The sequence below is a fragment of the Aquarana catesbeiana genome, linkage group LG05 (genome assembly GCF_042186555.1).
Source record: "Aquarana catesbeiana isolate 2022-GZ linkage group LG05, ASM4218655v1, whole genome shotgun sequence".
In the NCBI taxonomy this organism is placed as follows: Eukaryota; Metazoa; Chordata; class Amphibia; order Anura; family Ranidae; genus Aquarana; species Aquarana catesbeiana.
This window is the reverse complement of record NC_133328.1, coordinates 643,137,823-643,156,004: the sequence shown is the minus strand read 5'-3', so window position 1 is coordinate 643,156,004 and position 18,182 is coordinate 643,137,823. Positions and strand designations below refer to the sequence as shown.

The 18,182-nt window shown below is 42.4% G+C and overlaps 1 protein-coding gene across 1 annotated transcript in view; it reads right to left on the bottom strand.

Annotated features, from left to right (window-relative positions):
• Nucleotides 1–18,182, bottom strand: part of LOC141145617 (NACHT, LRR and PYD domains-containing protein 1a-like) — a 361,842-nt gene that overhangs the window by 74,690 nt on the left and 268,970 nt on the right. Inside the window, exons 9-11 of the mRNA XM_073632446.1 lie at nucleotides 17,924–17,986; nucleotides 17,058–17,142; nucleotides 3,137–3,192 (exon numbers count right to left, since the gene is read on the bottom strand). Of these exons, the coding sequence (XP_073488547.1) occupies nucleotides 3,137–3,192; nucleotides 17,058–17,142; nucleotides 17,924–17,986 (204 nt within the window). The remainder of the gene's footprint in view (nucleotides 1–3,136; nucleotides 3,193–17,057; nucleotides 17,143–17,923; nucleotides 17,987–18,182) is intronic.

Genomic DNA, 18,182 nt, shown 5'->3' with positions numbered 1-18,182 from the left:
GCAGAGGGGACAGATATGTATGAGCAGCCCTGATTTTCGTGGTCTGTTTAGAGAGGGCATACAGGAAGTGGCAAGTTTAGGTTTTTTTGTTTAGAGGGGGGCAGATTACATGGCACAAGCGCTGTGCTGTGTAATCTGCTTTAAGGGACCAAAATCTGTATTTGTTTTTCGGTTAACAGAGGGGACAGATATGTATGAGCAGCCCTGATTTTCGTGGTCTGTTTAGAGAGGGCATACAGGAAGTGGCAAGTTTAGGTTTTTTTGTTTAGAGGGGGGCAGATTACATGGCACAAGCGCTGTGCTGTGTAATCTGCTTTAAGGGACCAAAATCTGTATTTGTTTTTGGGTTAACAAACACTTTAATGTACTTGTTTTGCAAAAATATAACAGCTTTCCATTACCTAACTCTCTTCATAGCTGTTTAAACACACTGCTCAATTACTTCTGCCTTACTTCCTGGTCAGACTTTAGGTCATGACACAGGGAGGCATTGACCAGCTGAAGTACATTAGGAACATGCTGAAGCATGAAACACTGAATGCGACTGGAGTGTACAGGGTATAAATTGCTGCTGGAATAGGTACAAGGAGCAGGAACAGGTAATAAGAACTGGAACAGGTACTGGGAACTGGGAACTCAGAAGAGTTACCAGGAACTTGGAACAGTTACTAGGTAATAAGAACTGGGGCCTGCATCTAGTAATGCTACCTATTACTCAGGCAAAGATTTCTAGTCTGAACACAGTGGTGCTGATTGACAGACTGGGAAGCTGAACCAAATAGCTATGCAGCTATACCCAAAAGGGAATGTCAGGAGGGGTAAAAAAACTTGACTTTCCTTTCAAATCAGAGATGACAACCACACAAAAGATAAAACACAGATTTATCAAGATTATTAGAATAAAGACTTGCCCCACACCCTTGATGCCTTGATAAATTAGCTGCAATTTATGAGGAAGAGAGTAAGCCGATTGCATATTGAAATAAAAAAAATGGGTTCATATTTTACAGACTGGAGGACAAATTTCACAGATTTGATGCATAACTTCTAATCCCCTTGAACGGGCTGCTATCCCTGGGGGCAATTCGATTGCAGCCGGAAAAAGGATTGCATCCTAAATAATTGGTTACATCTGGAAATAAAAAAAAATCTATTTTCATTTAAAATTTATTACAGAAAAATTATTTCATATATACCTTTTAGTCCTTTTTGAATAGTCCACAATTTCTCAGGGATTGACCAGGCAGATTGCATCTAGACATCATTTTTACTTTTATATTTTAGACAAACTAATTTTACAGAATTGCATCCCCTACTGTTAAACAATCTAGATAGATTGCTCTTTTTGAGGAAGAGAGCAGGCATATTTCATCATTAAATATGATATTAGACTATTTTTTCAAACAGAAAAAACATTGACCTGCTACCATATTCTCAGCCACTGCCTTTAGCTGCTGGCAGCAGACAACCATGGGTGCCCGGTACTGAAGAACGTCCTGAACGTTTTGCTTAGGTAGCCACTGTCACTGCCACTTTCATCAACAGGAGGCTCCAACCCATAAAATGGTACACTGCCAGTCTCCAGTTGCTGTTCCGCAGCAGTTTAATAACTCCCGCAGTGTGTGCTCCATCTTTTTTTTTGCATTGATACGTGTCCCCTGGGGCAGGACCCAGGTCCCCAAACACTTTTTATGACAATAACTTGCATATTAACCTTTAAAATTATCACTTTTGATTTTTCACATTCGTGTCCCATAGACTTTAACGGTGTTCACGCGTTCAAACAAGTTTTTTGCCTGTTTGCATGTTCTGCTGCGAACCGAACCGGGGGGTGTTCGGCTCATCCTTATTGGGAATATTGGACAGCCTTGAAGGAGGCCACCATGAGACTAAGAAGAGAGCAGTTTTTTCTCTGGAAATAAGACTTTCTTGAGCTGTGTCTAGAAATAGGTCCAAGTGTTTCGGGCAAAGAGAAGGTTGGAGAGCAGATTTTTGGAAGTTAACCACCCAAACAGAAGCATGAAGCATCTGAATTGTCCAGTGGACATTAGCAGATAGCTGGAAAGAAGATGAGTCCTTCAGAAGAAGTGTATGGTATTATCTGAGTATTGGATTGTAAGTGAACACTTTATTTAACCACTTCCGGACCGGCCACCGCACATTTACTGCGACAGGGCAGCCCGGCTGCGCGAAGCAAAGTAGCGGGAGCCAATCAGTGGGTCTGGTGGCCATGATGGCCGCTGGGACCCACCGATCATTTGGGGGAATGACAGCAGGGCAGTCTGCCTATGTAAACAAGGCAGACCGTTGTTCTTTTACAGAGGAAGAGAGAGCTCTGTGCTTCCTACTAATCAGGAACACAGATCTCTCTTTGTCTAGTCAGTCCATCCCCCACACAGTAAGAAAACACACATAGGGAACACACTTAACCCTTTCATTGCCCCTTATGTCAACCCCTTCCCTGCCAGTGTCATTTATACTGTGACAATACATTTTTTTTTAGCACAGATTACTGTATTGGTGTCACTGGTCCCCAAAAATTGTCCAATTTGTCCGCCGCAATGTCGCAGTCCTGCTAAAAATCACATATCGCCGCCAGTGCTAGTAACAAAAAAAAAAAAAAAAAAAAGTCCCTAAATACATCCCATAATTTGTAGATGCCATAACTTTTGTGCAAACCAATCAATATACGCTAATTGGGATTTTTTTTTACCAAAAATATGTAGCAGAATACAAATTGGTCTAAACTGATGAAGAAATTAGATTTTTTACATTTTTTTATTGGATGTGTTTTATAGCAGAAAGTAAAAAATATGTTTTTTTATTTTTTTTTCTAAATTGTTGCTCTTTTTTTGTTTATAGCGCAAGAAATCAAACCCGCAGAGGTGATAAAATACCACTAAAAGCAAGCGCTATTTGTGGGAAAAAAAAAGACATCAATTTTGTTTGGGTACAACCGTCGCACGACCACACAATTGTCAGTAAAAGTAACGCAGTGCCGTATCGCAAAAAATGGCCTGGTCATTAAGGGGGTAAAACCTTCCGGGGCTGAAGTGGTTAATTATTTTTAACCTGAACATCTGAAAATCGAAGTTCTCTGAATAACTAGAATGTAATTAAAGCAAGAACATTTTACCTGTATATTTTTCCTCTTACAGTCGGTGTAACTAAATTATCGGGCGGCTCTTCAGACTATGGTAAAAAAAAAAGAAAACTTATAAATAAATCAGATAAATAACGACTAGTATTGATAAAACATGTAATACACAAATGTTACCAAATTTTCTGTAGACATGAAACGACAATCACATTTGTATTAATGTATTTGTATTTATGTAAAAAAAAATTCCAAAACAGAATAACCGTGTTGGAAAAAGGATCACCCCCCTCCTAAAAATTACTTCAATCAGGTGTAGCTAATCACTTTCTCAATGGCACGCAAAGCCATTTGACTTTCAACTGTGATCAGCTGTGGTCATTTTGATTAGCTCAGCATGAAAAGAGTATTTTAGTCCCTGGTAGTGCAACTGAATATGGGTGGCAAGGCACTGTCACCGGGATCTCCGGGACAAAGTTGTGGACAGGCACAAGTCAGGAGATGGATACAGGAAAATTTAAAAGGCTATCAATGTCTAGAAGCACAGTGAGGTCTATTATTAGGAAGTAGAAGGTATTTGATACAACATAGGCCCTCCCTGAATTATGACACCACTCCAAGCTGGATGAGAGAGCCAGGAGGAAACTGGTCAGAGAGGCTACCAAGAGGCCTACAGCAGTTGCATGCATTTATGACAAAGAGTGGTCATTGTGTGCATGTGACAACAATATCACAAATTCTCCATAAATGTGGCTTGTATGGGAGTGTTGCAAGAAAAAAGCCACTCCTCAAGAAAGACCCCATGCAATCAACAACTGAGTTTTGCCAAATCACACCTTGAAGATTTTGAGGCCACATGGAAAAGGGTGTTTTGGTCAGATGAAACTAAAATTCAATTATGTGGTCTAAACACCAAAAGATATGTCTGGTGGAAATCCAATACAGCTCACCATCCAAATAACAAGATTCCTACAGTAAACCACGAGTTGTAGGGTAGAAGACTGCTTGATTCCCCCATCAACAGTGTTAGTCTTGATGTGTAAATCCCTCCCACAGAGCTTTTGTGTTCTCCTGGCTTGGGGGCGTGGGGAGCCATCACTGCCTAGAGAACAGTGATTATTGCTTGCAGCTATAGCCACTGGCAATAATCACGTCAGAAATCTGGCATGCTGCTTCCCTTGCTCAGAGAACGTCAGCCCCGGGGGCCTCAGCTTTCTCCACCTGCCTTGGTGTCCCCAGGGGGTCAAATCCCCACATGGAGGGTCTACCATTAGCCCCACAGATCCCCAGGTGGCCATATCACGCACAGAAATTTCACCATCAGCCCTACTGAACTATCGGGCAGATTCACGATCCTAGAGTCTTGCTGTGCACACATTCCACCAGACAGTCCAGCCGGTCCTGTGGGAACATCCTTGGAGTCTTCCTGTCACTCATGCAGCCATATCCAGGTAATCTACCTGAGTTGGCAATGCTTTAGATGGCTACCCCTTGCCTTTGTGTGCTTTGGTTTGTTCAATAAACGTAGACATTTTATTCACTGAGGACTGGTGTCACTTTTTGGTATCAACATTAGTACCTGACGAGAAAATATTTGTGGTGGATGAGCAAGTCTCTTGTGGTGTGGCGCAAGCCTCTTGCACTTTATTAGAATGGTGGAGAGGAATTTCAACTGGCTTTCAAGGGGATAGATTACAGCTACCAGAAGCTCTTGAAACCCAGCTTACACAGCCAAGTATGTTGAACACTGTTCTAGGTTGTGGAAGAGTGGGAATTAGCTGACACAGTCAAGAAACCGAGGATAATTAAGAATTTGAGAACTTCTGCTTCTGACATTGTCCAGAACTTAAAAAGAGACAAACCAGGCTGCATAGCTACTGAGTATCTTGAAGCCTTGCAGTAAATTTATGAGAGAGTGGAAGACTGTTGTGAACTGGATTACATGTTCTCACACCTATCTAAATGAGGGAGAGGAGTTGTCAGACTATGTTAAGCAGCATGACAAGATTCTACACCAGATCATTCTGAAAGGTGGCATGAAGCCAGCCAACATGAGCAAGGCTCTGTTGACACAGACACTTAAAGGGGCACTTTGAATCCCATAATGTTGAAACTTTGAACTAGAGACCAGAATGAGCAATTAACCTAATTCAAATTAGTTAAGACTAATCAAAAAGTAGAGGCTCTGTGCAAGGCCAAGACAGCTGCCCACACAGAGGCTCTACAGATTGCTCTCATTGAAAAGACATCTAGTTTATTAATCTGCTATAGGTGTGGAGGTGCTGGTCACTACTAGTGTTGGGCGAACAGTTCGAGCAGAGCAAACGTTCAGCCCGAACATCGGCTGTTCACCCGTTCGGTGAACACCCAAATTGGTAGGGCGTTCGACTGTTTGTTGGGCCCACCAAAACGTCCCACTGCACAGTGCATTCTAAGCCCTGATTGGCTGAAGCAATGAAGGCTTTGCCCAATCAGGGCACATAGCACTGTCAGAGGCATGATTGGAGAAAGTCATAATGACTTTGCCCAATCATGGCTCATTGCTCATTGACCCACCCCACACTATAATAGATTCCTTCCCAGAGGAGCCATTTGCAGTGTAATGTTGGAGTAGGGATAGATAGAACAGAGCTCTGTTCATTGCTACTAGCGGGTTAGTCTGCTATTGTGTGTGTAGAGTGTCAGTGTAGTGTGAATATAGTGATAGTGCAGCATCAGTGTAGTGCGTCATGCAGTTTTACTGTAATGTCAGTGTAGTGTGTTGGTGCAGTTTTACTGCAGTATATTGCAGTGCGTCAGTGCAGTTTTACTGCAGCATATAGTAGTGTGTCTGTGGAGTGCCTGTGTAGTGCAGTGTTTTATACCACATTACATAACATTTAGTGCTGTATACAGTGCTGTATACCCCCCTTTTTTTTGTTGCAGCATGTTTTTTGTGGTTTTTTTTGTCCTGTGCTAGCAGCCTTTTTTGAAATTGTGAGCCACAGTTTTTCTGACTGTGGCACTCTTTTTCACCCGTTTTTATTTTTTTTTTACAGTTTTGACATTTTCTGTCAGCGGCAGTCCTCAAGTTAAAGTGCACCAAACACCACTTTCCATTGATTAAAGTGCATCCATTTACCCATCTCTATTACATTTCGGCAATAACCCCCCTCATCATATCTGGGAGGCCAACAAGGAGAGGCAGACATTCCCATGCCACTGTGAGGGGGCCAGCAATGTATATGTGTCCACAGGCAAAGGTGGACCTTGTTAGGAGCAACTCTTAAATAAGTTGCTTTAAGTTTATATTGCTTTGTCAAATTATTGCTTCTATAAGAATAATGACACGGAGTCAGATTAGTCTGTGTCACAGTCCGGAGCAAGAGAGAACTGCACCCTTTTACTTCTTTCAAAGGCCTTTTATAGGCAGCTCTACAAGCAGTAATCTTATCGGCATTACCAAATGAGGTTAAGGTACAAAGAGTTTCTTATCAGCGAACATGTAATGATTATTCAGCAGTTCCAAATTCCATCTAGATACAGATTGATACGTACACAGAAGAGAAAAAGCACAAACAATTTAAATAGAACAATTGATACGTACACAGGTAAGGAAGGAGCACAAACAATTTAAATAGAACAATTGATACGTACACAATTTAAGTGGAACTCTAAGTCATTATTTCAACCCTATCAATTTCCCCCTTTGACATCATCCTCTCCCTCCCCCTGGGTCCTCATGAATAAGTTCTAGTCAGTTTTTCCCCAGAGTCCTTTCCCTGACCGCGAGTTGTCAGAGGGGTAGAACCCATCCCTCTAGGTATTACCAACATCTTAAAATTCAAGAAGAGGAGTTTTATAGGAGTAGGGTGATGTCAATACACATTTATCGGTATGCCCTGTCTATTCTCCTAATTTTCCTATTTATTTTCCTGTATACACATATATTTGTGATTGTAAGTGATATTAATATTAGAATAATAATTACCATTGGACTTAACAACCAGTGAAAGGTATTGGTTGCTGTAGAAGACATTCCACTAAATATATCCCACCAATGTGGTGCAGTATCCTGTTGTATCTGTGAGGAAAGATGTACTAGTCTACCTTTGTCAATAATTGCGGATACAAGGTTATTCTGTAGGGTCTGTTCTAGTGTTAATTACCTACATTATAATCCTTATTCATCTCATATCCTGAATCATTTGCTACTTTAGGATCATCTATAGCCCATTCGAAAGTTGTTGTTTCCTCTACTTCAAGTGCATTAATACCAGGAGTCCATGCATATATTTGTAAAACAACAATCTTCAACAAAAAATATGTAAGTAGATATTTCATCATGTTGTTTTCTCGGGTTGTTTCTTGCAATGTGATGCGTGTATCCAGGTAGGTTTTCCTTCTAGCTTTACTGAGGTGGCTGTGGTCAAGAGTACTTGATAAGGACCTTCAAACCTGGGTTCCAATGTCTTTCTGGTGTGTTTCTTTACATATACATAATCCCCTGGTAGCAGCGTATGTGTACCTGTTATTGAATTAGGGTCTGGAAGAGAAGAATACACACTTTTGTGGATCTTAGTTAGACGTTGTTGTAATTGTATCACATATGCAGTCAAACTATCACATTGCAATTGCATACTCTGTGGAAAGTATAAACCTAATCTAGGTGCATTCCCAAAAAGTATTTCGTATGGGGATAATCCAGTTTTTCCTGTTGGAGTGTACCTTATAGAGAATAAAGCCAGAGGCAGGCATTCTGGCCAAGGCTTGTTTAACTCTTGCATGGCTTTTTGTATTTTTAACTTTATTGTCCCATTTACTCTCTCCACTGATCCTGAACTCTGTGGGTGGTAAGGGGTGTGAAAACTTTGTTGAACCCCTAACATGGTCATCATGTTCTGCATGATTTCTCCTGTAAAGTGTGTCCCCCTATCTGATTCTATGGTTTCAGGAAGACCAAACCTAGGTATTAACTCAGTGATCAGTTTCTTAGCTGTGGCTTTAGCTGTAGCCGATTTTACTGGATAACTTTCGGGCCAACCTGAGAATAAATCGATACACACGAGGACAAATTCAAAGGGGCCGCTCTTAGGCATTTGTATGTAATCAATTTGCAGTCTCTGGAAGGGGTATTGGGCCCGGACCTGGTGTTTTCGTGGGGTTTTCACTTTCTGTCCTGGGTTATTCAGGAGACCGATTTGGCAGGCTGCACAGTAGTTTCTCGCAGTACTACTGAATCCAGGGGCGAGCCATCCTTGGTTCACAATCCTATACATGGAATTAGAACTAACGTGTGTGGGTAGGTGAACTGCCGCTGCCATTGCTGGGTACAGAGAGGCAGGTAGGCATACTTTGCCTCCTTCCCTCCATACATTGTCAAGGTCTGGTGCTGCTCCCATCCTGACCCACTTATCTTTCTCGCTCTCCCCTGCTTGCTCCTGTAATTTACTCAGCTGCTGCCATGTTGGTTCTGGGATACTCACCTCTACCGCTGCTAAGGTCTCAGGGCTTCCTTCCCCTAGAGCTGCCTGTTTTGCAGTCAAATCTGCAAATGCATTTCCTTTTGCCTCAATTGTTTTTGCGCTCGTGTGTGCCGCTATCTTCATGATGGCCACTCGTTTAACCTTTTGAAGATTGTTCAGGACTCTCTTAATCCCTTCTCCATGTTTTACAGGTGTACCTGCTGCTGTCAGATAACCTCTAGCCCTCCATATGTGGCCATAATCGTGCGCTACACCATAAGCGTAGGCAGAGTCAGTGTAAATATTCCCTTCTCGTCCTTTTAAGTATTCTAGGGCTTGTTCTAAAGCTTTTAATTCTGCTTCCTGTGCTGACATGTGGGCTGGTAAGGGCTGTGCTTCAATTACCTGCGTATCAGTCACTACAGCATACCCTGTGTGATATTTACCCTTGTAATCAGCAAACCTGCTGCCATCTATATACAAGGTGGGTGTACTCAGCGTTTAAAATTGGTGTATCTGTAATGTGTGGGAATCCCATTGTCTCCTGTTCCATGAGCTGAAAACAATCGTGTTCATCTACTTCTTTAAACAAAAGAGTGTCAGTGTCCTCATTTCTTTTCTCACTAGTACTATTAGTACTATCATTCCCCCTTGCCAAATCTGGTGACTGAAGAGGCAAAAAGGTGGCCAAATTTAAGGTTGTACAGCGCTGAAAAGTGACATTTGGAGGTAAGAGTAAAGTACACTGTAACCTTAATTGCCTAGCCATTGAAATGTGTTTGGGCTGTACCTGAGACAAGATTGCATGTATGTCATGTGTGGTATGCACTACGACTGGATTGTCTAGAACAATCTCTGATGACTTATCTATGATAATTGACACTGCAGCTACCACCCGTACACAGGACGGTGAACCTCTAGATACTGGATCTAATGCTGCTGAAAAGTAAGCGACTGGTCTTTGTTTTACATGTGCCTGTGTCAGAACACCTGTGGCGTGTCCAGTGATCTCAGCAACGTACAGATTAAATATCTTAGTATAATCTAAAGTGATAAACGACTCATAAGCTACTTCTGTAAGCATATACGGTACAATTTTCAAACAATCGTATAATGGCTGCATCAAAGCGCTAGCGTGTGGTATCCACTGTCTACAATATGACACGATACCTAAAAACATACGCAATTGTTTGAAATTCCGTGGGGGTAACATTCCCTTTATCACTTGCACCCTCTCCTCAGTGAGATGTCTCGTACCCTGTGATATACAATGTCCCAAAAAGATAACTTTTTCCTGACACACTTGCAACTTTTTCTTATTAACCTTGCAACCTTTTTCTGCCAAAAATCGCAACAGATTAAGGGTGGTGGCCAAACAAGTTTCCTTGTCAGGGCAGCATAACAATAAATCATCCACATATTGTAACAATACACAGGAATCTGGTGGTACCCATTCTCCCAACACCGTTTGCAATGCTTGCGAATACAAGGTAGGTGAATGCGCCATACCCTGAGGTAGGCGTGTCCAGGTTAGTTGCCGATTTTTGATTGAAAATGCGAACCAAAGTTGGCATTCTTCAGCAAGCGGGACGGAAAAGAAAGCGTTCGCTAAATCTGTAACCGTAAAGTACATACTGGTTGATGGTATTTGTGACAGTAATGTATGTGGATTGGGTACTAAAGGTGTCATCGGGGCTAGTATTTTGTTGACCGCTCTAAGGTCTTGGACCATTCTATACTTAACCGGACTACCGGCTACTGATTTCTTTTTAACCGGGTACAAGGGAGTGTTTGCCGGTGATTTTACCTCTTTTAGAACTCCACTTTTTAAGAAGGATTGGACCTGCATTTCTATGGCCGCCTCTTGGGGTGCACTGAGTGGATATTGTTTTTGTTGGGGAAGCACTGCTCCTGGATTCAGCTGTAGGGTAACCGGAGGTATGGGCAAAAGTCCAACATCAGCTGGATGTTTCTCCCATAGTTCTCCTGGAAGGGACGACAAAATCTGATCTAAGTCTGAAGGAGGTGGGCCGGACAATTCCGATTCCTCCTCTAGGTATTGTATCAGGTTACACATCTCCATGTGTTCTTGATTATCCCCTATAGCTAAGGTGACAGTGCCATCTGGGTGATAGGTAATGTTAGCTCCTATTTTCTGCAAAATGTCAGCTCGTAACAAATTAGTGGGGGCTCCTCTGGATACCAGAAAGCGTGAAAGGAACATGTGGTTTCCTACTTTAACTTTCAGAGGTTTTGTAAGCGGGGCGTCGGCTAAAATGCCATCATATCCAGTTATTAGTAAAGTGTCAGGTGATTTTTGGCCAGGGAGTAGTTCAGAGTCAGAAAGTAACGAGCGTGAAGCTCCTGTATCGACTAAACAAGAGATTTTCTTATTACCAACCGTTATATTTGTCTTAAGCATTGTTGTTTTGGATTTTTCTAAAACCGGGGTGAGTCATGCTCGTGGACCATCTCCCTGCTGCCTGATATGACTATTTTTGTTGTCCCTGGGCTGGTTCCTTCTCTGATTAACTGGAGAATCAACACCTTCCTCTCCTTCATCCCTTATTCTTTTCCTACAGTTGCGTCTGATGTGACCAATCTTGTTACAGTAGTGACAGGTAAGGGGTTTGCGAAAGGAACCTCTACCTTGCTCTTGGGAACCCCCGAGTGCGTTGATAGCATGAGATTTCCTCCCTTTGGTTTCTGCTAAGTCCGCCTCTATGCCTTGCGCTTTTTGTAACAACGTCCCTCTATCTCTAGTTGCCCTCCACTCTGGTGTGCAGGCTTTCAGTCTCTCACTTTTCTGTGGAATTAATCCCTCCATAAATTGTCTATTGAAGGCTCGGATTGTGACTGGCAGGGCCAAGTCCAATCCCTCATCTGCCATCATACTTTCCATAGATAAGTAAAATTCCGATACAGTCTGTCCTGGCATTTGCTTCATGGGTGATATGGACCCCCTCTCCTGTTGTTTTGCTTGACAAAAAGCTTCTAATCTAGCAATAAAAGGGGCCCTTGAGTCTATATGTCTGACATGTCCTGCCTCCAGGTTGCCATCCCCATCAACTTGTCCTGCAGGTCGGTGTGGACCTATTTCTGCCATAAACTGGTTAAACAGGGTCAGAGTCATTTTGTGTCTGCATAGATCCTCCCCATCCTGCCAGGTCGCTTCATGTGTATTCATTAACTGTGTCACAAATCTACAGAAAGCAGCTGGCTTTGCTACCGGGTCTGGGGCGCTCTGTATTAATGCCATAAGGGTGTCTGCCGACCATGGTGCCCAAGTCCTTATTTGCATTCTACGAGTGACAGTAGGCGGGGCATTTGGATGGGCTGCTTGTCCAAATTCTGGATTGTTTACCTGAACAATGCGTGTATCAGTGCGTACGGGAGCTACAGTTTCTGGATGAGGTTTTTGTGCCCCACAATGCACACATTCTACTGCCCATTCTGGGTTTTGTGCTCCACAATCCTGACAAACCCATCCTCTCCCCTCAAGTACAGGATATATCTTGTGTGGTTTGCGTTCTACGTCAGTGTATGGGGGTGGGATGGCTGAGCTGGGAGCCTCGACATTTTTTGTTCTTCTATCTTTCATATCCCAACCATCACAATCTGGATTATATTTCCACCCCTCTTCTTTCGCTCTATTTGAGACCTTAATTAAGCATTGAACCTGACGCATCCATTGCTTCTCTAACACCTCTCCTTGTCTGTCCCTTTTTATTTCACTCCATACATCCGGGTCTAAGCCCGCTGCTCCTTTCACCTTAAATTTACGAAGGACATCCTTTAAGTCCTGTGCTTCGGTTTTCCCATAAATGTTCTTAATTATCTGTGGCACCGTATAGTGCGCCACAATTCCCTGACGGGGTTTTGTGTTCCTCTGGCCCATTCTAACAGTCCTGCCTAGGTAGCGTGTGGGACACTTAGTGTACAACATAAAACACTTAGCTAAGTTACACTAGTTCCTCGTTGCCTTCCTCCTAGGGTGCTAGAATACTAAAAACCTCTCCGGAATGAGATTTCTGAAATTGAATTACTTTATATGCTAGCCCAACTAACAAATAATTACTTTATATGCTAGCCCAATAACAAACCAGAATGCGGCTACAACATATACAAAAATGCGGCTACAACATATACAAGCATTCCTTTAAGTGGCCAGGTATCCGACTAGATCTCCGGACTTTATGGAGACCTTATTCCCTCCCCGTATCTGGGATCCCTCTCATGCACTCTTATCCCTGCTTTATGGAGCAGACAGGGCTTATACTCTCAACCCGTCTATGGTTTATGAGTTAGATGTGAGGTTAAGCATAAGCGTCAGACCCCCAAAGTCCTCTTGCGAGGTAAGGGCGCATTCCGTTGCTTAGTTCGGCAATCCCCTTCTAACTCATACCATCCTTGACAAGGCTCATTCACTTTCTCAACAAGACAGACAACAAATAAACAAATAATTCCAGCAATATAAACTAAAATATGCAGTAATTCTAGACTCACCACTACAGAGGCTGGTGTTTTAAAACCAGGAGAATCGTAACTGACAGAACGGATAGGCACAAATCAGGGGAGCACAGAATATAAGAAAAATAAAGCTTTTTCTTACCTGGCCAGGTTTTTGATCTGTGGTTCCCGGAATGCCTGTCCTTTCGTTGCGTCAGCGTAGCTCAGCCACCTCTTGTAGCACCTTGGTGAGTCCCCGTTCGGGCGCCAAAATGTTAGGGGCAACTCTTAAATAAGTTGCTTTAAGTTTATATTGCTTTGTCAAATTATTGCTTCTATAAGAATAATGACACGGAGTCAGATTAGTCTGTGTCGCAGTCCGGAGCAAGAGAGAACTGCACCCTTTTACTTCTTTCAAAGGCCTTTTATAGGCAGCTCTACAAGCAGTAATCTTATCGGCATTACCAAATGAGGTTAAGGTACAAAGAGTTTCTTATCAGCGAACATGTAATAATTATTCAGCAGTTCCAAATTCCATCTAGATACAGATTGATACGTACACAGAAGAGAAAAAGCACAAACAATTTAAATAGAACAATTGATACGTACACAGGTAAGGAAGGAGCACAAACAATTTAAATAGAACAATTGATAAGTACACAATTTAAGTGGAACTCTAAGTCATTATTTCAACCCTATCAACCTGTTCCATCCCCAGGCAGGGAATCATCTTCTTTGTTTCTTCTTTGATGTTGCTTATGCTATCCAGCCACAGCATGCAGAGGAGGTGGTGGACTGGCTTACTAAACCATCCTCATCCTCTATCACCCAAGAAGTGACTAGTGCGCATTCCACTGTAGCTGCCAGAGCAGCTTATTTGAACACAGCATCAGCCACTTGCTTCTTAAGGATGTACAGGCATTACTTGATTCTGACACTGAGGTTGAGGACGGTAGGAACACGAGCCTACAGAGAGAGGGGAACACTGATAAACAACAAATTGGCAGTCAATAAATCCAAATTGGGTAATCTTGGCAGTTATGTTCCCCCAGTCACAGCATATTGCCAAGTTTTCTCCAGTTATGATGAAGTCACTGATGTGACTCGGGTGCCAGATAGAGCAGAGGAGGAAAGTGAGGGTGAGGCACAATCCCAATGAGACAAGATTTCCTCCAGAGGCAGGCATCATGGAAGAGTAGAGAACAGCCACCCTATTCCATCACATGGAGAGCTGTTATCTCCCGACCAACATCCCACAGCTCAGCTGTCTGGGCCTTTTTTAGCACATGTGCAGCCGATTGCACTGTTGCAATTTGCAATCTCTGCCTCAAGCAGATCAAGCGTGGAAAAAACACCAGCCATTTGGGTATAACATGCTTGACAAGGCATTTAACTTCCCACCACTCAGCCCGTTGGCAAGAGCACCTGAAAGCCACACAGAAGGGACCACATTCTTCTCCTCCTCATTGCTCACCTTTCAGGTCTACCCCTGCTATATCTTATGACCTTTCAGCAGCCTCCATTGACAGGGATGATGGTATAACGAATGGTGTCACAGGTCCTTGCAGCATGTCTGCCAGCAGCACACCACCAGCTGTAGAGTGTCAGGAGTCTGTGGTAGTGAGTTCTTGTAGATCGCCAACTCAGGGTTCCCCAGGGCGCAGCGTCTAAGCCCCAGCCTGCTTCTTCACCAGAGCCCCTGATGGTGGGGATGGCCTTGCAGCAAGCTGGAACCAGGTCACAGCCCCCAGGTACGCCTAGCCGAGGATGCAGAGACCACTCGCGTGTGCAGAGTACAAGCAGCAGGCAAAAGGGAATCCAGAAGACAAATCGAGATCAGGGCGGGCAGCGAACAAGCACAGATGGTAAATGAAGCTGGGGTCGGTACATAGGTAGTCAGACACAGTATGGACAAGAGGTATGCAAACGGGAGCTCAGAGAACTATGACGTTGCTCAGGCAATGTGGGTTACACTGAGCATGTCTTTTACATAGACAAGCAAACTAGGAGGCGGACCAGGAAGTGATGGAAGGGAAAGAAGTAAAGGTCTACAGAATAGCAGACGACGCCCATAGGAGATCACAGCCAAGCCACACATGTGAAAGGAATAAGATGGAGAAACACTGCAGCAAGCAGGTAAGAGTACACAAGCAGGAAACTGCAGGCTAACTTGTGACATAGAGAATGACAGGCAAATGTCTTTGCCCCAGCAGTTGCAGCCAAAAAAAAAAAAATACAGTCCCTGCCATCAACACGCCCAGCGTCGTAAAGCCAGCAATTTGGATAAGTTGGAATTTAAACTCCTGCTTTTCTGTCTGGTGGATTCTGCCCCCTTCGGTGAATTTGCAGAATGTGCTGTACCACAATGGCAGGTCCCCAGTTGCTATTTCCTTGCACGTAAGGCTATTTCAGCTCTGTGCCATCACATGGAAGGCAATGTTGTGGCATCGTTGGGCAAGGCAGTAAGCAGCAAGGCCCACGTTACTGCTGACATGTGGTCCAGCAAGCATGGTCAGGAATACTATATTGCGTTCACAGAACACTGGGTAATTTGCTTGCAACTAGGAAGGATGCAGGACAGGGCTAAGTGCTGGAACTTTTTTTTTCAAAGTTTTATTGAGTTTTCCAGAAAAAAAACAAAAAACCACAACATAACATGTAATTATGAAATGATGACAGAGGGTCACAAAAATTATTCATGACAGTGTGAGGTTTCGTGATATGGGCAGTGATGGAGTTTTTTTTTGCCACCATGTCTCCATACAGCTGGTGGTGATGATGCGAGATTTCCCAGCTCCACCTCCTCCTTCTCTATGCCCTCCTCTGCTGAATTGTCCTATGAACCACCAGTAGCCCCTAAGCATTCAAGGGGCTATTCAACGAGTCAGTCTAAAATATGCCATGCAGTGCTTCAGCTGGTCTGTCTAGGGGACAGGAGCCACACTGGAACAGAGTTTCTTTTAGCTCTGCAGGGGCAGGCCCAGAGGTGGTTCATGCCATGCCAATGAAACGAGAAGCAAATTTTATTGAGGGCACTCCGAGATGAATATTCTTAGTTGAGTGACGAAATTTAAAAAAAAAATGGTGTGGGGCCGCACCCCCCCCCCAAAAAAAAAAAATCCGTACAGAGCTACATATGGAAGTATTAATTATCTGTTACAATTAGCTTTTGATGTGTAAAGTAAAACATGCAATAGTTACACTGTGAAAAGCATCATTGTCACCATGATGGACATAAAAGAGAAAGAACATCCAAGCATCCCACTAGAGGTTGCCAACCTCCCTTGTAGAGTCAATAGAGAGAAGGAAGTACACCCCAAGAAATTGGGACTTTAATGGCAACAAATATACAAAAATACAAATTTTATTAAATAAATATACATATATACAAATATCACACCACTAAAAAGCAGATGACAAACAAGGTGAATTCCCAAGAGGTCCAGACAGCCCGGCGCGTTTCAGGACACAAACGTCCCTTCATCAGGGAAAAAAACGTCAGGAAAGAATTACACTGTGTAAAAATCAAATACATGAATTAAGAAACAACAATTACAAAAATTATTTGTATCGTAGAACATACATCATGAAAATTGCATAGAGGCATACCCTGAATGGTCATCATATAGTTACAGTGCTGGGCTAAAAAACGGCGTCGCCGGAATGCACCAAGATGTCACGTGGACACAAATGTGCCGAGGGGGCCACCAAGCATCCACACAAGTCCCACGGTCGGTAACAAAAATGGCACACAGATGGTTCGTGGTCCGTGGGACTTGTGTGGATGCTTGGTGGCCGCCTCGGCACATTTGTGTCCACGTGACATCTTGGTGCATTCTCGGTGTGATATTTGTATATATGTATATTTATTTAATAAAATTTGTATTTTTGTATATTTGTTGCCATTAAAGTCCCAATTTCTTGGGGGGTACTTCCTTCTCTCTTGTCACCATGATAGGAAGTGAGAAATCTCTGCAATAGGGCCAGAAAGAAGATCACTGAGAACAGTAACCTTTCTGCTGTAAGGACACCTAGCTTTTTGTAAAGCAGTAAATAATTAAACCTACCTCTGCAGAGGCATCAGATGTCACCATAGCCTCTTCTTGTTCACCATAACCAGATTGAGGTAGCTTTGATGGGGCATTTTCGTGGCTTGTAACATAAAAAAAAAACATTTTATACCAAAAATTCAGTAACATCCAACATAGTTTCAAATGAAATGTAACTATTTTTGTAATTCTAATGATTGAATCTGTCCAGTTGTGAAAATAAGAAAAGCTATTGCTCCACAATATCATATTATCTCAAACTTATGCTCCCCACTTAAACCCAAAAGCAAAGATTAATTATATTGCAGCTCGCTAATTCTTGGATTTGATGGCTGCATTAGTTTTTATTTTTTAAGGCTTTTTTTTTTTCTTTATTTGCCTATGGTGATGTAGCCAGTAAGCCTGTTGTTTTCAAAAGAACAAACTCGCTTGCAGATGTATCAGTTACAGAGATGAGACAAACCATTTAACACTGGCAGGGGTGCTTACAATGATCAGAAGAGTGACAAGTTTGAAAAAAAACACAATATTTTTTACTTTTTGCTATAATAAATATCCCATTTAAAAAAAAAAAAAATAATAATTCTCAGTTTAGGATGATATGTATTCTACATATTTCTAGTAAAAAAAAAAAAAAATCGCAATAAGCGTATATTGATTGGTTTGCGCAAAAGTTATAGCGTCCACAAAATAGGGGATAGATTATGGCTTTTTTTTTTTTTACTAGTAGACGGCCGCGAAGCCCAGGTTGTCATATGACTATGGGCGGGATGGGAAGTAGTTAACAATAGTCTAACTTTAGAAACAGGATATTAAAACGTACTCCAAGCTTATATGAAAAAACAGGTTTATCTTATCTGCTCACAATTTCATATTTAACTTACATTTCATGTATTATTTTTCTTATTATTTCTTTTGAATGATAGGAAAGTCTACTTCCGTCGGTCCTGCAAAAAATATTACAGAATCATGTAAAAAATGTGACTGGAAACATTTCAGTCTTGCCCCACCATGGATAATGTTGAACTTCAGGGAAGAGCCCCACTGCAAGAGCTAAACATTAATTTATACATTCCGAATGAGCACTTTGCACACTACAATACAGCCTTACGCAATTCCAGCAAACATTTGCATAAAACAGGG